The 25050-nt window shown below is 56.6% G+C and overlaps 1 protein-coding gene across 2 annotated transcripts; it reads left to right on the forward strand.

Moving 5' to 3' along the window:
* Positions 1–1208: 1208 nt before the first annotated feature.
* On the forward strand, positions 1209–24951 carry LAMB3 (laminin subunit beta 3). Of its 2 annotated transcripts, none has more exons than XM_079327270.1 (23): positions 1209–1290; positions 1847–1930; positions 2705–2859; positions 10637–10751; positions 10900–10973; positions 11078–11257; positions 11948–12011; positions 12291–12466; positions 13099–13222; positions 13478–13666; positions 13747–13902; positions 14334–14536; positions 15312–15423; positions 15825–16197; positions 17109–17269; positions 17811–18019; positions 18886–19089; positions 19646–19790; positions 21396–21603; positions 22535–22676; positions 22804–22980; positions 23905–24058; positions 24450–24951. In XM_079327270.1, exons 1-23 carry the CDS (start codon positions 1212–1214, stop codon positions 24584–24586), a joined length of 3621 nt encoding a protein of 1206 aa, XP_079183396.1. In that variant the 5' UTR covers positions 1209–1211; the 3' UTR covers positions 24587–24951. The 2 variants fall into 2 exon arrangements, with proteins under 2 accessions (XP_079183396.1, XP_079183397.1); XM_079327271.1 differs by having other exon boundaries at positions 13102–13222.
* Positions 24952–25050: the final 99 nt, after the last annotated feature.

A 25050-nucleotide genomic window follows, 5' to 3' on the forward strand; every position in this document is an offset into this window, starting at 1 on the left:
CCTGCAGGAGTTAATGGTGTTTGTTTTGCAGGGAATGTCTCGCCCAACCCTCTGAGGGCTGTGGGCACAGCCTGGCTCAGGTTAGCTCATGCTGAGCTGGAGAGGAAGTCGAGCCCTGTGAGCATCCCCCTGTCTGTCCCACCGATCCCAGACTGCTCCATGGACATTTCAATTGCTGTGCTGCTATTTTACCATCACTTACAATCTCCACCTGTAACACATTCCCTGCCTGCTGCCCAGGACAAGGCAGCCTGGAGCTGTTCCAGCCCCCTGACTCCCACCAGAGCCCTGGATCAGGGATCTCCAGGCACTGCCACCCGCTCGCAGCTGGTTTTCTCCTTTCCCATTTCCATGGATATTCTGTAAACGAGCCTTCTCCTCGGTTTTGTTCCTGTTAGAACTTGTGGAACTCGCAATCGCAGGTGATGTTTGCTCTGGCAAGCCTGGGCTCGGTGGGAACCGAGGGGTTCTCTCCCCCCCGTGCAGAGCCCTGTGGGCAGCTCGGGGCCCGTCCCATCGCTCCCTTTCCCTTTCAGACATCCCAGGGTTTCTTCTGGCGCCCCCCGAGCCGCCGGGGCGGGGGCTGGGGAAGGAATGCGGCGTTACCGCATTGCCGAGCGCGCCCAGGTGAGCCACACCTCGGCCCGCCTTCCGCACACCGTAGCCTCAGGGACTACATTTATTTTTTATTTTTTCCAGCTCTGTTCGTCCCCCTGCTCGAGCCTGTGTCACTCGGGGTGGGGATGGGAGGGGGTGACACCGACACCAACGCGACAGGAGCAGACACCTGGAGTCACCTGGCTGAGCCCTCACCAGGGTGGGAGGGGAGGTGACTTTGGCGTTATTTCACTCAAGTAAATAAAGTTTTTCTGAGGATGAAAAGCTGTTTTAGCTGAAATTCAGCGTGTGAGCACTGCTGGGGTGGTGGTGGCTGCGCTCTCAGCAGCCCTCACTTCAAGCAGATTTTTAAAAGTTCCTTACTTTGCTGCCGCAATAAAATAATAATAAAGTTATGCTGCGGTTTCCATCAGTCCTTTACACGATGAGCCGCTGAACTCCCGGTGCAAATCCTGCCCGGGCGGGTGGGCGAGCAGAGCCGGCTCCAGGTAGCCCCGCTGGGTTAAACTGGGCTTTCCCCGCTGGGTTAAACTGGGCTTTCCCCGCTGGGTTAAACTGGGCTCTCCCCGCTGCTGTGCCCGTCTGGAGCTGGCATGAGCTATGCGCTAGCAGGGTGTGGATGTCTGGGGATCCCTGAATCACTCCTTTATCATCACTGCACCTTCTCCGCAGGTGAGGCAGCGCGTTTAAAGCCTGCGAGGCTCCGTCGAGCTCAGAGGCTCTCGGGGCTGCCGGGGGGACAGCGGGGCACAGGGTAGGTGAGGTTTGGGGCTGGTGCTGGTGCTGGTGCTGGCAGCATTTCCTCTCCTGGGCTGTCCCTTGGGCTCCTTTCCCTGTAGGAGACACTCACGGGAGGGTTTTATGGATTTCTCGTCTTCCGGGCATGAGGCGAGTGTGGGTGCGGGATCGAGTCTGAAAGAGCGAAGCGAGGGTGGGGCTGGAGCACAGGGAAGGAAGGGGTGGCTGGGGCTGGACGGGCTGTGTGTGCTCACGCCATCCCTTCCCTTCCAGCCCCGCATTTCCTCCTGCCACCAGCGGGGCTGGGGCAGGGGCTGGTTGCCTCACAGGCAAATTCAGTTTGAGCGCCTGATTTTCCTCTTTATTATTCTTGATCCCCCCGCCCCGGCATGTTATTCTGTGTAGATTAATTAAAAGTATCTCCCTGCCAAGTGAGAAGGAAGGAGGACCTGGACTGAGCTTTTGAACTGATGTTTCCTGTCCTTTTCAGTCTCTGCAAACTTCCCCAGGTGTGTCTGTGGCCGAATGGAGCCTCTGTGCCAGCTGTGGCCGTGGGCAGTGCTTGTCCTGCTGGGTAAGGCTCACTCACAGTGCTCCAGAAGAGCAGGGGTGCAGCTGCTAAACAGCAACGCTGCTGCTGGGAGATTGGTCATAGTGCTGGGGGTTGGCAGGAGGCTGCAGCTCTCTGTCCTGAGCAGCAGGGATGGCTCTGGGGACAGGGACACCAGCCTGGGCTGGCTCTGGGGACAGGGACACCAACCTGAGCTGGCTCTGGGGACAGGAGACATCACCAGGACTGGCTTTGGGGACAGGGACACCAACCTGAGCTGGCTCTGGGGACAGGAGACATCACCAGGACTGGCTTTGGGGACAGGGACACCAACCTGAGCTGGCTCTGGGGACAGGAGACATCACCAGGACTGGCTTTGGGGACAGGGACACCAACCTGGGCTGACTCTGGGGACAGGAGACATCAGTCTGGGCTGGCTCTGGGGCAGGGGACACCAACCTGAGCTGGCTCTGGGGACAGGAGACATCACCAGGGCTGGCTCAGGGGACAGAGACACCAATCTGGGCTGGTCAGTTTGATGGCCAAAGCACAGAGCACCCCTGCAGCCCCAAACCTGGGGCCAGGGCAAGGAAGTGCTTTGGAAGTAAGTCTTAGTACAAAGCACTGTTATTAAAATAAAGGTACCTCGGGGTGAAACTCCCTTCTCTTTGTTGGCACAGGCTCTGGGGGGTTGTCCAGGTATGGCCTCATGGTTTGGTGCAGCAAACAGTTCTGGGGGGCTGGTTGGTGCCTGTGCCTCCCTGGCACCAGCCCTGATCCCTTTTCCTGCCGTTGCAGCTGCCCCACAGCTGCTGGGAGCACAGAGAGCCTGTTCCCAGGGAGCCTGCTACCCTGCCCCCGGGGACCTGCTGCTGGGACGAGCCCCTCACCTGAGAGCCTCCTCCACCTGCGGCCTCAGCCAGCCTGAGACCTACTGCACACCCCATGGACAGGTACAGCCCTGCTCACCCTGCACCCCAAACCTCCCCAGGGGATGGGAATGCCTTCATCCCTCCCATCCTCACCCACTGGCAGGGATGTGCCCAGGCTGGGGGGCTCTGAGCTGGGAGCTGTCCCTGCTCGTGGCAGGCGGGTGGAATGGGAGGAGATTTAAGGTGCTTTCCAACCCAAATCATTTTGTGTGGCTGAGATTTGTCCCCCCACAGCCCTGCAGGGCCATTGCTCCACCTGGGAGAGGAACTGAGCATGCAAGCAGGGACAGCAAGGTTCTGCCATGAGCAGTGTGTGAAATGTCCCAAACCCTCGTGGACATTTTAGTTATAAACTAAACTCATATTTTACTTGTCATAAATGGGAACATCTCAGGCCTTTCACAAAGACTTGGAAAAGCTGCTGAAGTGAACAACTGTTTGCAATCACTGCTGTGTGGGGGCAGGAGATCCTGCTGGGGGACAATGCTGCATCCAGCTGCAGACTCCCAGAGCTGCCAGCGAGGCACAGGAAGAGTTTGAGGATAAATCTGCCTGAGCACAGAGCTGAGAGCTGCAGGGGTGAAGTGTCCCTGGTGGGAGAACTTCCTACAGCCTTGCTGGGGCTGCTGTTAACCCCAAAGTGCCTTGGGAGGAGCCTGAGGGTTCAGTGCAGGACAGGCAGAAAGGGTCCTGGAAGAGATGCTCCAGAGGAAAGGAGGTGGCAGCTCTCCAGTGGAGCTCTGTTTTCTGGAGCAGTGAGTCAGCGTCCTGCTTTTAATTCCCCTGCAAACTGAAGGCCAAGATGTGGCTGTGAGTGGATTTGTTGTGGAGCCAGTGGTGTTCTGGCTGGGCTGGAGAGGTTTCCACTCATCCCTGAGCTCAGGGATGGCCCAGAGGGGTGTGAGCATCAAATCCTCCTGAATGCTGGGCTGGCTGCAGCATCTCTCCTCCCTCAGGTCCATTTCTAGGCTGACAGTCACAGTCAGGCATTTCCTCCACTCCCTTTCTCTGGAGCTCTTCTGCTGCTCTCAGGGATCAGGATTTGTGCTCACCACACAAAGAAACTGTTTCCCGTGGCTTAATTAGTTTTTCCTTCCGAATTTCTGCTTATAGATGAGGAAAATTTCTCATAAATGTGCCTCTGATGAGGCACTGACTTGTGGCAGTGGCTTTTATTTGAAAAGGGGGCATGGGGGCCTTGTGCTTGGGAAGTGAGTGTGGACAAAACCCTGATTAAGCTGCTCATCCCAACAGCAGCTGGAATGGGATGCTGACCCCCTTTGCTGACCCTGGGAGCTCTTTTAAAGGCATCACTGTGATCTCTGCATCATTTGGAATCTTTGAAGTGGAGCCTGGCCATGTCTGCTGGCTGTGCTACCCCAGGAGCAGGAGTGACCTGCTGGGTGCAGGGTTAGGCAGTGGGGGCTCCTGGAGGAAGGCAGGGAGCGAGGCTGCAGTTTTCTTTTCCAGGCTACAAGTCCCCAAACTACTTGGTTTTCATATCCCCCATCCCTTACAAGTACCAGGGTTAAGGGGATATAGATCATTAACATAATTAACATTATGTTGAGTTGGATTCTCCAGTTCTTGCTCTGGGAATGGGATCTTTGCTTCCTTACATTTTGCTCCTTTCCTTTATTGAAAAGACAGATTCAGAGTTACAGATAGCAAATCCCCCAATTTCTGTTCTGCAGCTGTAATTGCTGATGGAGGTTTGATTATAGCAACTCTCAACTTGGGAGAAATCCCCACGGGTTCAACATTTCCTAATTTTCCCCTCCCTTTCCCTACTTCCCTAATTTAAGCAAAACTGAACTCGATTTCCCTATTCCCATCCTATAAAAAGCAAGCAGGTTTAATTTATAGACTCCTAGGACCCTTTTTTGGTTGCAAGCCTTGCTCTTGTTCCGCTGCCAAATAGGTACAAATCTGGAGGTGGTTTTGCAACCTCAGCAGAGGGCATGAGATGAGGGGTTGCTGTGGCTGCTGCAGTGCCCTGCTGGCCCCAGGGCCCTCTTTTGCAACTCTGGTGGTCACTCATCAACTTCAGCCTCTGCTCCATTGTCTGCCCCAGCTGCAGATCCCTCTAACCTTTATACTTTGCACTCCTGATTGCTCCATCGCTGGCGGGGGGCTCGGTGAAATGCAGAAAGGACACTCAGCACTGCCATTTATAGCACAGGGCAGCGAGCAGGGCAGGGGGGGAGTGGGAGCAGGCAGGCCAATGGTCTGCTCTGGAAATCACTCAGTGCTTGGGAGGTGCTGCTGGAGCCAGCTGGGCAGGGAAACTGAAAATAAAACAGGAAAGGAAGCGAGGGTGGGTTTGAAGACAGGGAGGTGCTGAGGGAAAGGCTCGGTGTGAAAGACTGTGATGGACTGAGGTGTGAGTCAAGCCAGTCAACACTTCTCTCCTTTAATTATAGGACATAACTTATGTAAATATGCGTGTTACATATGTAAATATGTGTGTTGTATATTTAAATATGTATGTACATATGTAAATGTATGCACAGCACTGAGGAGCAGGGAGCAGCTCCCAATGGAACCTCCAGCTAAAGGGAGGCACGGGGGGCTCTCCTATTCACCCTGAGCATCCCTGTGAGATCCTGGAGAGCAGGAGGGGAGCAGAGCTCTGTCCCTGAGCTGCTGGTGTGGAGCAGGCTGGGGGTGAGACTGGGGCTCCTCACCCTCCAGCCCTGGGACACTTTTGATATTTAAAATGTTGTTTGCATAGGATTTTCTGCCTTCTGATCTTTGTGGGCACTCGGTGGATGTGGAGGGTGGGTGGTCACTCTATCAGCTCTGGTGTCAGGGTGACATGACGATGGGGGATTGAGAGGAGAGCTTCCAGGGGAGCCTGTGGGAGCCAGAGGAAGGAGATGTGAGCCCTCTGGAGCTCCTGGCACAGCACAGGGGTCCCTGCTGCTGATGGATGGTGGCAGCTGCTCTGCAGCATCTCTGGAGCCTCAGCACCAGCTCCTCTTTGGCTGCTCCCAAAAATACCAGCCAATGTCTGCCAGGAGGGAAGTGCCAGACAGGTTTGGAGCCTGGCTAGTGCCTGCATCTGCTGGGCCACCTGCCTGAGTCACTCAGGGAGCTCGGAGCCCACCCCACAGGCTGTGCTGCCCACTCACCTTGTTCCACACCCAGCAAGGTTTACAGGGACACTGCACCCACATGGGACAGCTGGGGCTGGATGGGACCGAAGCATGGCTTCCAGTTGGGGTTTTTGTTCATAAAGTCAGGGGTTTGCACTGAGTAATTAGTGCTCCTGATGTGCTGAAGGTAATACAACCACCACGGCTGCTGCTCAGTGCTTATCTCATCAGGCACGCCCTGCTCTTTGCTGCACGGATCTGCCCCTACCTGCTGAAGAAAAATCCTATTTCCCATGATTTTTTTCCCCTCCTCCCTTCCCTGTATCTCATTTTTTTGGCTGCAGATTGACACATGCTGGAGACATCTCGTCAGTGCCTGGCAGCCGAGCTGCAGAGGCAGCAGGACCCGGGTGGGGTGTGGGATAAGCTGGTGCAGTTTGGGGTTTGCAGCCTGTCAAACCATCCTGGCAGATTTCAGATGAAATTCTGCTGATGTGAGAACAGATGGGGTGAGGAAAACAGCACCCACGTGCTTGCTTAAAGGAACTTCATTTCCTTGAGCCTCATCCCTGGGATGTTTGTCCAGCTCGTGTTTTTACCCATCTCTGCTGCCCCCTCTGAATCTGGGCTAAAGCCAAGCTGGGGGGCAGAGCCTCTCTGTGTTTTGAGCATAACCTCACTGATTTTGGGTGGCATTTCCACCCAGCCAGGCAAGCAAGTGACACTGGTGTCATGGCAAAGAGAACCTCTTTGGGCCAGGCTGGGATTTTGGGGTGTCCTTGTGGGAACTGGACTCAGTGATCCCATGGCTCCCCAGATCTGTGTTCCAAAACTGAATCCCAGTCCAGTTTAGTGAATACCAGTTGCTCACTGGGAGGTTTAACCATGATGACAGAGCCATGGGAACTTCTGCTGCCTTTTCCCATGGCAGATGTATGAATTTCATCCCAGGCATGACAAGCCCTGCTCCACGAGCCTGGCACAGCCATGTCCTGCAGATAACACTGCTGGAATAGAGACTGTCCTGCAGAAAATGGGTTGGGATAGGGAATTACATAACTTGGCTTTGCAGCTGCCTTTGTCCCCCATGTAACTTACAGCTGGTCTCACCCCATTGTTTAATAACCCGAAATCTCAGTGTATGTATAAATTTCAGATTGTTCCCTGATAAAATTGGAATGGCAATTGCTGTCCCCATGGAATATTGGTTGTGCAAGAGCTGCCTGGTGGGAGGCTGAGTGCCAGGAGCCTGACAGACAGTGCTGAATCCCTGCCACCAGCTGGGACCCCCGAGGTCTCTGTTCCATGGCTCAGCTTCCCTTCCTGCTGGTGAATTAGTGCAGTTTATTTTGGGCCAAGCTCCTGTGCCAGGAGGTTTTTATTTCAAGGGCTCTCTGCTCATGCTAAAATGGCAGCAGGAGCTCCTGAAATAACTTGGGTCAGGTTGAAATCGTGTGAGATCTGCTGCCCTGCACGAGCAGAGAGGCTGCTCAGGAGCTGGGTCACAAGGCCAGGCCAGGAGTAGAGCAGAACTGTCACCTGGGCATTTCCAAGCTGCTCTTTGTGGACTTTTCCCCCTTTCCATTTATTTCTGAGACATGACTCTATTTATTCTGAGCTCAGTAGTCTTCCCTCCCACAGAACTGTGAATTATCTTTCAAAAGTCTGGAATTAATTTCCCTTAATCCCTGAAGCTCCAAACCCCATATTTTGGGTGACTGGTGTAGCTTGGAGGCACAGAGGGTGAGAAGTGATTTCCTGGCAGACCCACAAGCTCTCTTACCTTCCTAAAATGGCCCTGGCAGCCCTTCCCCAGCACAGTTCTGTGCCTGGCAGGGAGGCAGCACTGCCCCGGGGTGGCTGACCCACAGTAGATCCCAAAATCTTCCTTGCCGTTTATCACATAATTGCCATTTATCACATAATTTCCATTTATCACATAGTGCTGCAGCACTGTGTGCTCCTGGCCCAGCTCCCAGGGATCCACTGAGCCTGGTTAAAAAAATAAAAATGGAAAAGAGCTGGGAAAAGGTACATGCTGGTAAATCTCTCCTCATTTTGGGCTGTCATTTTTGGTAATTCCCTCTGTCCCAAGGAACTTTGAGACACATAGTCACAGCTGGTAAGAGCAAATCCTGCTATTGTGCAATACAGGAGTTTCACAATTTACTCCGAGGAGGCAAAACGAATTTGGCTTCCAGCGTTAATTTTAGTCTTAATTAAAAAAAAAAACTGAGAAAAAAGTGGGGGAAAAAAAGGCGATTTTTGCACCCAGCCAGCCCTGGGCTGCCTGGGAAGGGTTTGTCTCACACAGTTGAAGCCACATCTTGATTTAGCACCACGTTGGAAGTGGGGCTGCAGCTGCATTGTGCCTCTGTCCTGCCTGTGTGAATGATCTCATAAGTATGCACGAGTCACTGCTAATGAATAATTTAACCGAGATTAACCTTTCCCCTCGCAGAAAACCTTCCTTTCTCCTTTGCTAAGCACAGTCAGAACTGTGGGAAGTTTAATCACCGTTGGCAATTGTTCAGTAGATTATTTCTGTGGATAATTCCTGCAGCTCCCTGACAATTTGCTGCTCGTGGCCATTATCTGAAATGAGCTCTGCCTAGACCTGATTAAATTATTTGTGATTTTCACTGGTAGAGCCAGGGAAATTGCATGATTATGTATTTTCAGTGCTATGTTTGCTTACTTTGTGATATTGTTATAAATATTGTAGTTTGCCAAGTCCTGTGCTGGGGTATTTATAGACAGAGAACATAAAGATTGTGGAAAATATGGAAACAGATGGGTTTCAAGGGAGTATCTCACTGTGCACCCAGATGGGGAAGGGTTCCCAGGCCTGGGACAGAGCAGATTCAGGTCTGGGCTGAGTTAGGAATGACAGCACAGACTAATTTTTATAAACCTCAAATTAATTTTTAAAGGGGAAACCAGAAATTGTGGTGTCACAGTGGCCCAGTGGCTGCCACCTCCTGCTGCTCTCCTGAGCACAGACCTGTCCCTTCCCAGGCCCTGCTCAGGGATTTGGCTCCTCTTTTAGCACAGGGTGACTGTGAGGTGCTGCTCGTCACTTGTCACCTCCCATGTCCCTGCTGTCACTGAAAGCTGATTCCTCTCTGGGCTCCCAAACCTGCCCGTGGCCCTGCTGTCACTGCAGCCCTGCCAGCCCTGCCAGGGGATCTCATTGCCCTCGCTGTGCCAGCTGTGCCCCTGCCAGGCCCTGTCCCCTCCTGTCCCCCAGACCCACTCTGCACCCAGGGTGACCTTTCTGAGCCGCCAGGGCTGGCTCCTGCCATCTCTGCAAGCTCTGCTCCATGCTCCCTAATCCCCCAGGCTCTGGGATGTGTCAGTGTGACAGACGTGTCCCACTGCTCCATTTGGGAGGCTCCTCTGCTGCTCAGGCCACTGACAGCTCAGAATCCCAAAAGGTTTGGGTTGGAGGAGAGGATGCAGTTCCAGTGCCCTGTCACGGACACCTTCCAATATCGCAGGGTGCTCCAAGCCCTATCCAACCTGGTCTTGGACACTTCCAGGGATGGGGCAGCCACAGTTTCTTGGGATAACCTGTTTCCCACCAGGCTGGAGGTGCTGAGCCCTTCATTTCATGCCCTGAGCAGAATATTTCCCCTCCCAGTGGCCTCTGCAATCTCTGGAGTTTGTTCCACTCCAGGTGCTTCAGTTGGGCCTCCTTGTGTCCCCCAGGGATAATACTGTGGGATCTGGCACTACCTCCTAATTCCCCACCACCTCCCAATTCCCCACCTCCTAATTCCCCACCACCTCCCAATTCCCCACCACCTCCCAATTCCCCATCATCTCCTAATTCCCCATTCCCAGGCCCTTCCCTTCCCCACCTCGGTCTCACCTGGGTCTCCATCCCAGTTTCCCGGTGGTCCTCGCCCATCCTGCTCTCCCACCCTGTGCTGCCTGTCCCCTTGGCTGCTGCCCAGCCCTTCCCCACTCCCGGCTCCTGCTCAACCCCTCCCCTGCTCTCTGCCCGTTCCTGAGCTGGCTCAGGAGCCCCGCGGTGGTGGCTGCTGGTGCCTGCAGGGAGCGTTGCCTGGTTAGTGACATTTTTGGGTAATTGTTTGCTCCCCGGGGACCGTTTTCTCCCATCTCCACATTCCCCGCGCTAAATCTCTGTTTATTCCTTGGATTACTTGCACAAGTGAAGGGCTGAACTTTGAGCCACTCGACTTCCACCCCCTGGCCTCTCACCCACTGCTCGCTCCTGCTCTGCTCCCCGGGGAGAGCCCTGGGGGCCGAGCATCACCCGGAGCCCTGGATAGGAGAGAAAGGCTCCTCTGTCCCCCAGACAGCTCTGCTGTGTGGAAAGGGCAAACCAATCCTGAAAAGCTGCAAAGGGCTTTCTATCGAGTGTTGGCCTTGTGGAAACCAGGGGGGTTGCTTAAAAAAACAGCAATTTTGATGGTTCGTCAACAATTTGTGTTAGTCAAAAGCATTTTGGGTTTATAGTCCATAAAACCTTGAGATGTGGTTTTTACCAAGGTGTGGAGGGGAGCACTTGAGGCCTGTGTTGGCAGTCTTGTCATCGTGATCTTCATCTCTTTCTAACTGAGCTGTGCTGATGCTCCTTGGTCCTTACCACATCCACCCTGCCCTTCCTGCTCATCCCTGGGATCACATTTGGGATGTTGGGATGGTCACTCCTGCTGTCCTTTCTTTTGCAGTGGAGCATGAAATGCTGCAGGTGTGACTCGAGGCTGCCCCACAGCTACAACGGGCACCGTGTGGAGAACGTGCTGTCCTCGGCCGGCCGCGCGCGCTGGTGGCAGTCCCAGAACGGTGAGGGACACAAACAGTGACATGCCCAAGGGGAAGAGGGAATGGTGTTGAGTTCTGTGGATGGGGAGGAAAGAGGAAATGGCTGACCTGACTGGTTGTTATTGTCCCCACGTCCCCAGAGTGTCCCTGAGACTGTCTGTGCCCGCAGGTGTTGAGCGCGTGTCCCTGCAGCTGGACCTGGAGCAGATGTTCCAGTTGGACAGCGTCGTGCTGCACTTCAGGGTTGGTGTCTGTGGGCAGCTCCTCTGCCCGTGAGGTGTCACCCGGTGGTCCCAGCCCGTGATGCCAGCCTGTGTGTCTGTCTGTGTGTCTGTCCATGCCTGCAGTCGCCACCTGCAGCGATGCTGATCGAGCGCTCCGTGGACGCTGGCAGGACCTGGCAGGTGCTGCAGTACCTGGCCTCTGACTGTGCCACCGCCTTCCCCCGCGTGCCCCATGGACCCCCCGAGGGCTGGCAGGACCCCCGGTGCCAGGAGCTGCGGGGGCACCCCGTGCATGGGGGCACGGTACGGACTGGGGGTGGCAGGGACCCCACTGTGGCCCTGGAGCTGGGGTGGGTGGAAACCTCGAACACCTTGTGTGGGATGGAGGGAATGGAAACCTCGTACACCTGGTGTGGGATGGGGGGAATGGAAACCTTGTACACCTGGTGTGGGATGGAGGGAATGGAAACCTCGTACACCTGGTGTGGGACTGGGGGGATGGAAACCTTGTACACCTGGTGTGGGATGGGGGGAATGGAAACCTCGTACACCTGGTGTGGGATGGGGGGAATGGAAACCTGGTATACCTGGTGAGGGATGGGGGGGATGGAAGCTTTGCACACCTGGTGAGGGATAGGGGGGATGGAAGCTTTGCACACCTGGTGAGGGATAGGGGGGATGGAAGCTTTGAACACCTGATGAGGGGTGGGGGGGGATGGAAGCCTGGCACACCTAGTGAGGGATGGGGCCTGTGGCACCCAGCATTGCTCAGGGCAGTCCTTGGGAAGGTTCCTGCTCCTCTGGCAGGAAAGCCCTCCCTGCTCTGTGATGGGTGAGCTGTTGTGTTGGACTTACTGTAAAATCCTTTGCAGTTCTAAAGGCTGTCCCTGTGCTTAGTGGCAAAGGCAAGTCCAGAGCACACAGTGCCCAGAGCAGGAGCAGAGAGCAGCTCGAGTTTCCTGCTTTTTAACCTCTGTTTTTTTCCCCTCTAAGGTGAAATTCAGTGTCCAAGACCTGGGGTCTACAATCAGCTCGTCATACAGCCAAGCCATAGAGAGTAAGCAATGGGCCTCATCCAGAGTGGAGAGGGGAGAGGGGAATGAGGCTCCTTGTGGTTCTCCCTGCAGGATGGGGAGTGCTGAGCTGGAGTAACCCCTGGGGGACCCTCAGCTGCACGTCTGGGCTCTCAAGGAGCATCATTTGGTCACTGCTGCTGGCTCAGCTGCTGCTCTTTGTGCCAATTCCTCCTTCCCTCGCTCCAAACCCTCCCCATCAATTGCAAGGAGCTTCTGCTGGGCACCTGCTGCCCCTCACACCCACCCCCTGTCCCCAACAGAGCTGGGGCCCTTCACCAACCTGCGTATCAACTTCACGGAGCTGCCCCACATCCCCCGCCAGGGCTACCACTCACCCAGCACCTTCTACGCCGTGACAGAGATGCAGGTGCTGGGGAGCTGCTTCTGCCATGGCCATGCTGAGCGCTGCACCCCTGCAGGGAACCAGCACAGTGTGGTGAGTGTGGGCTGCAGGGACATGGGCACTGCTGGGATGGCTCCATGGGCTGCAGGGGCACTGCTGGGATGGCTCCATGGGCTGCAGGGACATGGGCACTGCTGGGATGGCTCCATGGGCTGCCAGGGGCACTGCAGGGATGGCTCCATGGGCTGCCAGGGGTATGGGCACTGCTGGGATGGCTCCATGGGCTGCAGGGACATGGGCATGGCTGGGATGGCTCCATGGGCTGCAGGGACATGGGTACTGCTGGGATGGCTCCATGGGCTGCCAGGGGCATGGGCACAGCTGGGATGGCTCCATGGGCTGCAGGGGCATGGGCACTGCTGGGATGGCTCCATGGGCTGCAGGGGCATGGGCATGGCTGGGATGGCTCCATGGGCTGCCAGGGGTCTGGGGACCATGAGGATGTCTCTGCTGTGGGCTGCCAGCAGTCTGGGCATGACTGGCATGGCTCCACTGCCTGTCTGGGGTGCTCCTGGGGATATAGTGACCATATGGTCACCAGTCATAGTGACCATATGTGGCTGTGGGAGGCTCTTCCATGGGCAAGAGCTGGAGGGGCAGCGGGAGGGTGAGGGTTTATCCTGATCACTGTCCCCAGGGTGGGTGACAGGGTGTCTGTCACACAGCAGGTGCCTGGGCACTGCGTGTGCCAGCACAACACGGCCGGGCCGCACTGTGAGCGCTGCTCTGCCCTGTTCAACGCCCGGCCCTGGGCACCCGCCGAGGACAGCGACCCCCACGAGTGCCAGCGTACGGCCAGCGCTGCCCCCGCCCCAAATCCTGCCCAGCCCGCAGCTCCCAGCCCCTTCCTGGGACTCTGTGGGGCTGGGGGGGTGGCACGGTGCCTCTCCTGGGCTGCAGCAGTGCCCTGACCCTGGCGCCACTCTGTCACCGTGTCACTGTGTCACACAGGAGCCTTGGGCACCCTCTAGTGCCACTGCTGCTGCTGCCAGAGGGGCTTGCACGGTTCCAGCTCCCATTGAGCCATTTTCTGGGTTTTTTTAGGATGCGACTGCAATGGTCACTCGTCCTCGTGCCACTTTGACCCCGAGCTGTACCAGGCCAGTGGCGGGGCCAGCGGGGGGGTGTGTGACCACTGCCAGCACAACACCGAGGGCAACAACTGCGAGCGCTGCAAAACCAACTATTTCCGTAACCCGCGGCAGGAGCTGAGCCACCCCGAGGCCTGCCTGCGTGAGTGACACCCCAAAACCCCCCATCACCTCCCCCAGGACCTGCCCCCCTCAGCTGGGATATCTCTTGCCCATTTGCAGCCTGTGAGTGTGACCCGGATGGCACCGTGCCCGGCTCTGCCTGTGACCCGGGGACAGGGCGCTGTGTCTGCAAGGACAATGTGCAGGGGGACCACTGCCACCTCTGCAAGCCAGGCTTTGCCCAGCTGGCTGCTGCCAACCCCGCTGGGTGCCGCAGTGAGTACCCCCAGGACATCCCCTGCCCCCGGGGTGCCCCCTCCAAAAGGAACCCGGGTCCTGCCCAGCTTTGCTTTGGGGTTTTCAAGCCAAGGGTCTGGTTTGTTAAGGTTTATAAAAGCTCCTTGTTCAGTCTGGGGGTGGTTTCAGGTGTAAATTTAGCAAAAGCACAGGGCAGGTGGGGTTTGGGAGTGTCCCCAGGGCTCAGGAGGTGATGCCATGCAGAGCATGGGTCAGGTCACTCCTGTGACCCCTGGGCTGGGGGATGCTGAGGCCCCTCGGGCTCCAATTCCTGCTGCAGCACTTGGGGGGCTGTCAAAGTGACATGCAGATCTCCTCGGGTGGGAAGGGAGAGAGGCAGAGCCCCTCTTTGTGGGGCTGTGGCTCCTCCAAAGGCTGCTCCTGCCACAGCCAACCCCTCCCTGTTGCAGGATGCACCTGCAATGCCCTGGGGACGCGGCAGGACACGGTGTCACCCTGTGACGGTGACAGTGGCAGCTGCTTCTGCCTGCCCAACGTGGTGGGCAGTGACTGCGGGCAGTGCGCGGCCGGGCACTGGGGGCTGGCCAGCGGGCAGGGCTGCCAGCCCTGTGCCTGCCACCCCCACGGCTCCCACAGCCCCCACTGCAACCAGGTACCCCCAGCCCACCTGGGCATTCCCTTCCCTTCCCTTCCCTTCCCTTCCCTTCCCTTCCCTTCCCTTCCCTTCCCTTCCCTTCCCTTCCCTTCCCTTCCCTTCCCTTCCCTTCCCTTCCCTTCCCTTCCCTTCCCTTCCCTTCCCTTCCCTGTCCCATCCATAGGAACCTTGACAAAAACAGCCGTGTGCTCCCCAGTGCATCCCACTCCTATTTTCCTTCTCCTAATTCTTAGAAAACACCACAGCAGATTATTAAGGAAAATGAAAGAAGGTGGTAATTATTGAGGCAAGATTAAGTCACTTTAACAAGCTTGATATTTATCAAGGAAGTGCTAATAAGACATCTTCATACAGGCGAGGGAAGTTAATTACGCTCATTTGTCAATGAAAAGCATGTGTGCCACTTCAGGCATAAGAGGCAACTGGGAAAATTAAAGTTAAATGTAAAAAAGCTCCAAACATGACAAATTCTAAGAGCCTAAGATAGGTTCCAAACAAGCTCAGCGTGGGGAGGAGACCTGAGATGGCAAAGCAGCTGCTCGTGGGCGATCGCTTTGTTTTTGAAACAAGGCTGAGCACCCTCCTCGTGGTGCTGGGGCTGTTTGGAGCCTGTTTGCATCCTGTGCCTGAGCTGCAGCCTGGCACGGGCACCTCGGGCACAGACCCAGAGGAGGACATGGCCCATGGGCTGGTTGTGGTGGCAGGAGCAGCTGGGGGAGGGCTCTGCCAGGGAAGTGTCCGGCAGGGGTGTCCTTGATGTGTCCCCTCTCAGTTCACAGGACAGTGCCCATGCAGGGATGGCTTCACAGGACAGACATGCTCGGCCCTGGGGCAGCAGCAGTGCCCAGCCAGGCACTACAGGGATGCACGGGGAGGGTGCACAGGTATGCCTTTGGTGTTTCCTGGGGGACACCATGGATTACTGGGGAAAAGGAGCAGCTGGCCCATGTGCTGGCATCCCTATCCCTGTGCTGCTTGGTGAGAGAGATTTCCTCTCTGGAACAGCCTCCCAGTTCATCTCCAGTATCCACCAGCGCCCTCCCAGCAGCTTTGGGCAAGTCCTGGGCCATGCTGGGCTGGCCCTGTAGGGTCAGGGGCTGTGCCAGCTCTGGGACCTGGGGCTCTTCCCATTCCTCTACCTGTGCCACCTTGGTCCCAGCAGCTGGGAGGGGATGGATGTCAGCTTGGGTTGGGACCTCATTAACCCTAATTAAGGCATTGGTTTTATACAGACACAAAGTTAATCACCACCACCTTCTCTCTCCCTGCCCCTCTCCCATCCCAGAGTGCGACTGCGACTTCCAGGGCACGGAGGAGCCGGGCTGTGACAGGGCCACGGGCCGGTGCCTGTGCCGGGCTGGGGTCAGCGGGCCCCGCTGTGACCAGTGCCAGCCGGGCCACTGTGGCTCCTACCCCGGCTGCCAGCTGTGCCACCCCTGCTTCCACACCCACAGCGGGGACATGCAGCGCCTGCGCCAGCGCCAGGCCGGGCTGGCCAACGCCACGGCGCGGCTGCCGCCGGCCACGGGCGAATCCCGGCTCGGCCCCCGCCTCTCGCGGGCGCTGCAGAACCTGCAGCAGGCACAGGCCATGCTGGAGCGCCCCGCTGGCACCCTGCAGGGGCTGCAGCAGGCGGGCAGCACGCTCGCTGCCATCAGGTGAGGGATGGGCGCGTGTCCCTGCTCCGAGGAGCTGCGGGGGTTTCTCTGTGAGCCACTTGCACGGGTTCTGCTCTGGTCCTGCTCTGGTTCTGCTTTGGTTCTGCTTTGGTGCTGCTTTGGTCCTGCTTTGGTCTGGCTTTGGTCTGGTTTGGGTCCTGCTCTGGTCCTGCTCTGGTCCTGCTCTGGTCCTCCTTTGGTCCTGCTCTGGTCCTGCTCTGGTCCTGCTCTGGTCCTGCTTTGGTTCTGCTTTGGTCCTGCTCTGGTCCTGCTCTGGTCCTGCTCTGGTCCTGCTTTGGTTCTGCTTTGGTTCTGCTCTGGTCCTGCTTTGGTCCTGCTTTGGTTCTGCTTTGGTTCTGCTTTGGTTCTGCTCTGGTTCTGCCCCTGCCAAGCCTGGCTGTGTTCACAAGGGCAGCAGGGAAGCAGCAGAGAAGCGATTTGCCGTGTGCCTGTCCTGTGCACAGTGTCCCTGAGGCAGGGGAAGTGTGTGCAGTGCATGGTGGCACTCAAGGCTGTGTGGTGGCACTCAGGGTGGCACGGTGGCATACAGGGTGTCATGGTGGTTCTCAGGGCTGTGTGGTGGCTCTCAGGGCTTTGTGGTGGCATTCAGGGTGGCATGGTGGCTCTCAGGGCTGTGTGGTGGCTCTCAGGGATGAGTGGTGGCTCTCCCAGGGCACATCCAGCATTCTGGTCCCTGTGTGGACATGGCCCTGCTGTGGAGGGTCTGCAGCCCAGCTCCTCCCTCTGCAAACCTGTGAGGCCCTGGCTGTCCTCGCTGTCTCTGGGCTCAGAAGTGTCCCTTTGCCAGGTGCTGGCAGTGCCCCAGCATGGGTGGCCCTCTCAGCCCTGCTCTCTGTCTGCAGGTATTTTGCTCTCTACCTAATTCACGTTTTGTTCTTTTTCTCTCCCAGAGAGCAGGTCCGAGGCATAAATCCCGACCTTCATTTCCTGGATGACACTGCCTCGTTATCCAGGGAGCTCCAAGTCCTCAACAGCAGCTTGATTGCCACCAGCTCCCAGTACCAGAGCAAGAAGACCCAGTTTGAAAGCAGCCGCAGCACGGACCTGGCAGGTACAGCTCTGCAGCATCTCTTAATTTGCAGTCATTAATTTACCTCAGCCTGGCTGCCTGGGGTTTCCCCCTGGTGGATGAGAAGGGTTTTTTTACCCCGAACAGCCTCAGAACAGCAAACAGATCTCCTGTCCCAGTGACAGGGATGCTCCCTGCTACATGACCTGCCTTTCACACTCCGGGGATTTGCTCTGGTGTTTAGGGGCTGGCAGCTCATTCTGTGTTCCTGCTCCCCACCAGCACAATCTCTGCTGCCAGGGAGGGGTGGGAAGGGGCCAGCCCTGCTGGGAGAGTGTCACTGGATCCACGAGGCACCAAGAGCACAGAGGTTGTGCACAGATGGAAGGGACTTTTACCCCCAGCCCTGTGTTCAGTCCTTCAGGAGACCTCGAGCTCGCTGAGGGCATGGCTGAAAGGTGTTTGGAATGAAAAGGAGTTTTTGGTGACTCATCCCTGGCTGCACCCTCTCCCGTGCAGGGCAGAGAGCCTCCCCGAGGGGCTGCACTGCATTTCTGAGTCATTTGTGCCATTTATCCCACAGGAGCCTTCCAGACCATCCGCTCTGCCTACCAGAGCTCCAGCAGTGCCAGCAGCCTGGCGCAGGGTGCCCAGGGGCTGCTGGCCCAGGCCAGGGAGAGCCGCCGGAGCGCCGCGGGGCTGGAGCGGGACCTGGCTGCAGACACGGCCCAGCTGGTGGCCCTGCAGGGCCAGCTGGCCTCAGCCCCCGACCTCACCCCTGCCATCAACCAGGTGAAGATGCAAAGAAGGTTTTTCGCTGCTCCTGCTTTCCAAGGGGTCCTGCAGAGCTCAGCAGGCAGGAGTCTCATCCTCTCCTCAGGCGTGGCAGGACACATCTCTGCCCACACTCAGCTGGAGAATTGGCTGAGCACCCCTTGCCCGGGGATCCCAAAGAACTGCCCCCCACCCCCTCCCAGCCCTGCTCTGGCGACTCTCTCCTGTCACTTCTTGTATTCCAAGGCCCACTTTAATTCTGGATGAGGTTTCTCTTATTTCTCCTTCTCTGCTTTGTCATTGCCATGGAGATCCATCCATCCTGGTGTTGGTTGCTGTGGAGACCACCAGCCTCCCCTCTCTGCTGCTGGGGGCACCAGCACGTTCTGAGCCACCAGCCTGGCCTGGTCCTGCTGCTCTGTGGGTTTGGGGGCAGCTCTGCCAGATGCTGCAGTCAGAGCTGCTGCTGCTTCTCGTCCAGTTCTCTCCCAAACCATGCAGGGCAGATGGGTTTTCTGCAGAGATGTTTGCTCCACACATTGCTGTTACACATCGTGAGCCAATGGGGCTTGGCTCCTGCTTTGCTCCTTTTTGTGCTCCAGTTTGGGCTGGTGAGGCTGTGCTGAGCTGGTGTCACTGGCTCAGATGAGGACATCCAGCTCTGGCTGCCCTTCTCTGATGGTGGCACATCTGCAGTGTGGCTGTGCCACCTGTGTCACTGCCAGCCCGCTGGGCTCCCTCCTGTGCTCACAGAGCTCCTGCAGTGTGAGCTCAGCAGTTCCCAGCTCTCTGGGAACAGAGAACATCCCTTAGGGCTGTGCTGGCTCTCTGCAGTCACCGAGCTGTGCCCAGCTGTTCTCTCCAGCTGTTCTCTCCCTGCCCAGGTGTGCGGAGGAGCCCGAGTGGAGCCGTGCACCCCTGCCCGCTGCCCGGGGCTGCTGTGCCCTCGGGACAACAGCTCTGTCTGTGGGGCTGGCCAGCCCTGCCACGGCCTCTTCCCCCTGGCCAGTGGGGCCCTGGCTGCAGCCGGGCAAGCGGCCAAGGAGTTCAGCAGCCTGAGCACCCGGCTCCAGGACACGGCACAGCTGGTGAGTGTGGGCACTGCCTGTCCCCTGTCAGACAGCACAGAGGGAGGGGTACCCACCTCACACTCAGTGTGAGGCTTGATGCCTTGGGCATCTTCAGAAATGCTGGGATTTTGGAGTAGGAGGCTCCTTGCTGGGTGTGTGGGTCCTGCCTCCCCAGCTGAAGGCATCTGAGGGGAACTGGACACACCGCAAGGAATTCTCTCTCCCTCATATGGCAGAAGGGCTGGGAATTTGGAAAACTCTCTGCAGGTTTGGTGCATTTGATAGAGTGTTCAAGAAGATTTTGCAGCTTCTTTCTGTGCATTGCAAAGAGAAAGTGAGATTTCAAAGTAATTCAAAATCCATCTCAAAGGCATTTTTAAAAGCTAAATGGTGCTGTCCCTCTTTGAGAGCTTCCTTTGCAGATCCAACCCTCAGCCTTTAACATTTACAGTGCTCTAAAGCTCTGGCACGGTGAAAACAGGGATCAGCATCGTGCCTGGCCCAGGCCAGAGCTGAGGCAGAGCTGTGGGCTCTGGATCCAGCAGAGGCACCACCAGGCTGTTGCTGTGTGCAGGTCAAGACCACGGAGCTGTCGGCGAGTCAGATCCAGAGCAGCACGCGGCGGCTGGCGGAGCAGCTGGCGGGGACCAGGACGCAGATCCAGGGGGATGTGGGGCGCGTGCGGCAGCTCCTGCAGCGCCTGCGCGGCTTCCTGGCAGGTACCTGGAGGAGCTGGAACAGAGACTACACAGAGTTAAGGGGAATAAAATGGGTATTTACTGAGAGGCCTTCGAAAGCCACACCCTGCAGTACCAGAGCCAGTATCCTGTCTGTGATGCCAGTTTAATGTCACGATCTGCTCAACCCCAGTGGGAGTCGTGATGGTTTGTTCAACCCCAGGGTGAAAAAGACAAAAGCAAGAGACTCAGGTTTTGATCAGCAGAAAGCAGCAATGCAGTTTATTGTGTGAAAACAATTCAGTTTTGTGATAGGAGAGAGAGAGAGAGAGGTAAAGGAAACGAAGTAAAATGGGAGAGTGAGAGAGAGAAAGAATGGGATGTAGCTTCCAACAGAAGGGACGCATCCTCGTGGTCGTCTGACAATAGACTCGTCTTCAATCCATTGGGGAGAAAGAGATCTCGAAGTTTCTTTAGGAAAGTCACTTTTTATAGTCCTTTTCCAAAGTGAGTGACCTCATGGGAAGATTTATAGACTATTGTATGCAGAGATTGTCACTCCTTGAAGCAAGTGCAAGAACAGGGTGCCGTAACCAGCACCCTGCTTGAGAGCAGCGCCATGGCAGCACCAGGCACAGCTACAGACAGTCCTGGGCAGCATCCACCTGGGCCAAGCCAGAACTCAGGTCAGAGTGAGCGACAGGGTTCCAGGGTCTCAGTCTCTGATGATGGTTGTGTTTGAAGAAACTGTCCTTGAGTCAATAGCTGGAATTGGACTATTTTGTCTTAATCACCCCAAGCACAATGGAAAAGCATACCCAGGCAGAACAGAAAACTCAGAACTTAAGGCATCACCTGTGGCACTGCAGGGCTTGGGCAGCTCTGGGCATGGACACAGCCAGTGTGAGCAGTGAGCAGGGAAGCACTGAGCTTGGGAAACAGCTCCAAGGTCACCGAGTCCAAGCTGTGCCAAATCCCCACATTGTCACCAGTGCAGAGCACTGAGTGCCACGTCCAGGTGTTCCCTGGGCACTGCAGGGATGGGCATTGGCAGCCAGCAGGGACCTGATGCAGAGAGGTTTTCTGGCCACACTTGCAGATGCAGACAGACAGACAGATGACCCTTCTCTGGAGCAGGCTGTTAATCAGATGAGAATTCCTTGTTGTTCTGCAAAGTGATGGGATGACTTATTGTTCACAGACAGATTGTAATAACATAATGAGCCTCCTGAGCATTAGCTGAATAAGAAAATCAGGTCATTTGGTGCTGACTGGTGTTAATGATGAGTGAAGATATTTCTGAGCTAATCGCTGGGCTAATGTCCCTTGGGCTCTGCCTGCCTCTGATTTATTAATTTGTATTTGTGAAATGAAAAAAGGTTTGTCTTGAATCACACTCTCATCTGCTCAGTGAGAGCTGCCTGGTTGCTCTGGGCTCAGCCATGGTGTTATCATTGCCAAATCCAAGGTATCACTTCAGCTGCTTCCTGAAAGTTTTGCTGGTGTGAATGAGAAGTGAATGGAATTCAAAGATTAATTCAGAAGGGATCCTGGCAGCTGGAATGTGGAGATGTGTGTGGGATGTGCATGGGTGGCTGCCCTCCTCCTCCCACCTTCCCTGATGCCATGTGTGTGCTGGCTCTGCAGACAAGGACACGGATCCTGCCTCTATCCAGGAAATCAGCGAGTCAGTTCTGTCCCTGCGCCTCCCCACGGACGCTGCTGCAGTCCGGAGGAGAATGGCCGAGATCCAGAGGCTGGCGACGGCGCTGCAGTGCCCGGAGGACATCCTTGCCCAGACGGCCGAGGACATCGCCAGGGCCAAGAGGCTGCAGCAGGAGGCAGAGCAGGCCAGGTCGGTGGGGGTTCAAGGCTCCTGGCAGCTGAGGGTGCCTTGGCTGGGTGGAACTGGTGGTTCTCAGCTGGGGTCAAATCTCACTCTGCCCGAGCTGTCCTGACTTGCACAATCTGAAGTTTTAGGCCAGGATCTTCTGTGTCCATCCAGCACTTAAAAGAATGAATCTGCAATCTTCAGATGCCTTCCTGGGGCCCCAGGGTGAATAAATCTCCCAAGAATAGATCCCAATATAGATACCAGGACAAGAAGGGCTTTATCAAATGCAGTGGAGGCTCTTCTCTTATCTTGAGTGCCTGTGCTGGGAGCTGACAGCGTTGCCCTTGTATTAGTTGGTTTGGGTGACCTACATCCTAATTGCACAAGAGAGCACGGGGAGAGTCAGTGGGCTATTTGTTTTCTGGGTGAAAGTTGGGAGAATTATTCCACGGTCCCTTAAAAAGTAATTACAGGGTGTCCTTGCCAATTTGGAGCATCTGCTTTATCACAAGTTGACTTGCAGCAATACTCCAGCAAGAAGATGAGCAGGATAAATCTGTAAACTCCCTGGCAGTGTCTGGCACCTGCTTAACCTGCTGGAAGTGATGAGACAGGGGAGCCTGGCTTTCTCCAGAGCTCTGTCACCCAGAGCAGTCCCACCATGAGCAGAACACTGGTCATTGGAACTGCCTCCCTTTGATACCTTGTCATGCACCATGAAATAAACTCCCCTTCTTAGCTGGTCTCCTCTGCCTGAGGCTGTGAGATGGAGCTGATGTTCCTCTCACAAGGAAACCTGCTGGAGTGCAGACCTGTGGGTTTTGGGGGTGGGACATCGCAACCTCCCCCGCAACAATCCTCTTGCTTCCCAAGCTCCCTGATTTTACCTCTGTGCCCTCGACTCTGTGCCCTTATCCACGCTCACTCCTGGCTGCTTCCCACCTGTCCCCAGGAACCGTGCGAAGGCCGTGGAGGGCAGCGTGGAGGAGGTGCTGGGGACCCTGCAGCGAGCCAGCACCGTGCTGCTGGAGGCCCAGGGGGCCCTCAGGGGCTCGGGCTCCTCGCTGCGCTTCATCCAGGAGCGCCTGGACGAGGTGAGGGATGCAGCTCCCAAAAACCATCCCGAGCCGCCGTTCCCGTCCCGTGCTGCAGCCAGCAGAGCTGTCCCTGCACAGGGAGGGTTTGGATGTGGAAACACCACGGGGATTCGTGTGCCTGCAGATCGAGGCTGTCCTTGGGCCGGCTGAGAAGAACGTGGTGGCCATGGGGGCCGGGCTGGCCGGGCTGGCCGAGCGGCTCTCGCAGCTGCAGCGGGGCACGGAGCAGAACCGCCTGCGGGCCGGGGACACGCGGGACACGGCGGGGACAGCGGCACAGCGGGCCAGCAGCGCCCAGCAGGTACCAGCCCACTGGGACATGATGGGGACAGCAGCACAGAGGGCCAGCTGTGCCCAGCAGGTACCAGCCCACTGGGACATGATGGGGACAGCAGCACAGAGGGCCAGCTGTGCCCAGCAGGTACCAGCCCACTGGGACATGGCAGGGCCAGCAGCACCCAGCAGGTACCAGCCCACTGGGACATGGCAGGGCCAGCAGCGCCCAGCAGGTACCAGCCCAATGGGACATGGCAGGGCCAGCAGCGCCCAGCAGGTACCAGCCCACTGGGACATGGCAGGGCCAGCAGCTCCCAGCAGGTACAAGCCTAATGGGACATGATGGGGACAGCAGCACAGAGGGCCAGCTGTGCCCAGCAGGTACCAGCCCACTGGGACATGGTGGGGACAGTGGCACAGAGGACCAGCAGTGCCCAGCAGGTACCAGCTCGGGGTGTGCCCAATGGGACACAGCAGGGCCAGCAGTGCCCAGCAGGTACCAGCCCACTGGGACATGGCAGGGCCAGCAGTGCCCAGCAGGTACCAGCTCACTGTGACGTGGCAGGGCCAGCAGTGCCCAGCAGGTAGCAGCTCGGGCTGTGCCCGCTGCCAGCACAGCACTGCCAGCTGTGCCCTGCTCTGAGCAAGGCCAGACCTTCCTGTGCAGGTCCTGTCTGCTGTGCTGGCACACCACAGCATCGTCCCACTGCTGTATTCTCCAGAGTCATTTCCTAATGCCCTTTGCAGGGAACTCTGGGCTGTCCTGCCTGAGGTAGAGCAGCTCGTGGAGCTGTGTCAGTCCTTGAGTGCATCATAAACTGTCACACATTGCTAACAGAGACAAAGCTCTGGTGCTGTTCCATTTAATATCCAAACAGGGCTCATCGCTGGAAATGCCCCTTGTGCACAGCCTGGATCTCACCTGCAGTGTTTGTTTGCTTTTGTCCAGGCTTTTGCCCAGGTGAAGGAGCTGTACCTGGAGCTGCAGAGCAGGATGGGGCAGGGCCCAGCGCTGGGGGAGCAGGGCAAGAGGGTGCAGAGCATCAGCCAGGAGGCACAGGCTCTCCTCCAGGACACCATGGGCATCATGCTCAGGATGGAAAGTAAGGCTCTCACAAACTCAGTCGCACCCTGGAGGAGAGCTTGGACTGCTGTGGGGTGAGGGGAAGGAGTGAGGAGGCAGACAATGTGTTTTGGGCTGTGAGGGAGGGATTTGGGCTGTAGCTGGTGGTGCTGGGCCAGGAAATGGGGAGTTTTCACAGGTGCCACCATGAAGGGAAGCCCTGCCTGCAGTGCCACTGTGCTCCCTTTTTCTTCCACTCGCTCACTTGCATTTTTGGCACTCAGAACTAATGGGAGTGGTGTTTTAGGGGTGTTTAGAGGTGGGAAGCAGAGGGAGTGCAGGATGTTGGTTTTCTGTCAGAGCTGTGTAGGAGTGAGGTGGAGGCTCAGCCCAAACCCACCTCTTAACCCTTCCCTGCCCTCTCTCCTCAGCTTTAGAGTCAGAAATTCAGGAAGGCAACGAGGCTCTGGTGTCCAGGATGTCACGACTGTCGGGGCTGGAGGAGCAGGTGGGGAGGATCCGGGACAGCATCAAGAGCAAAGTCGCCTACTACGAGAGCTGCTCCTGAGCAGCCCCTGCCCCAGGGCACACACACACTGCTGCAGCATCCCCATTCCCCACTGCAGCTCTCCTGTGCCCAGTATCCCTATTTTTAGCTAGTTAATTTTCCAAACCTCTGGAAAATAGCTGCACTGAACCAAAGGAGCAGCCCCATGGAGTGAGTTGGACTGGCCAAAGCTGCCCAGTGGTTGGAGGAAAAAGGGGGGAGAGACATTAGGCTCCCATGGCAAATAAACACATCCACAGGTTGTTATTTCCAGAGGGCTTTATACACCAGGACATTATATTCTTTCTTCTTTTAGCCAATTCAAGCTCTTTAAGCTGAATTTCACTGTTCAAATTAAAGCCCTCCTGTGGGGTCTTCTAAAGCTTTTTATCTGTGCTGCAGTTAATTCTTCAAACATGCCGTGGCTTCAGTACTTCCCTCTGAGATCTTCCTTCAAATAAGCAGATCAGAGAAATGGAGAATTT

Source organism: Erithacus rubecula, assembly GCF_903797595.1.
Source record: "Erithacus rubecula genome assembly, chromosome: 26".
NCBI classification, from domain to species: Eukaryota; Metazoa; Chordata; class Aves; order Passeriformes; family Muscicapidae; genus Erithacus; species Erithacus rubecula.

What these genes read in the sequence shown, in the direction of transcription:
- LAMB3 (XM_079327270.1), top strand. Translation starts at nt 1,212, where the DNA reads ATGAGCTATGCGCTAGCAGGGTGTGGATGTCTGGGGATCCCTGAATCA. An exon ending in CCACCCCGAGGCCTGCCTGC is followed by an intron (nt 13,667 to 13,746) that starts GTGAGTGACACC and finishes GCCCATTTGCAG; the next exon opens with CCTGTGAGTGTGACCCGGAT. An exon ending in CATCATGCTCAGGATGGAAA is followed by an intron (nt 24,059 to 24,449) that starts GTAAGGCTCTCA and finishes CTCTCTCCTCAG; the next exon opens with CTTTAGAGTCAGAAATTCAG.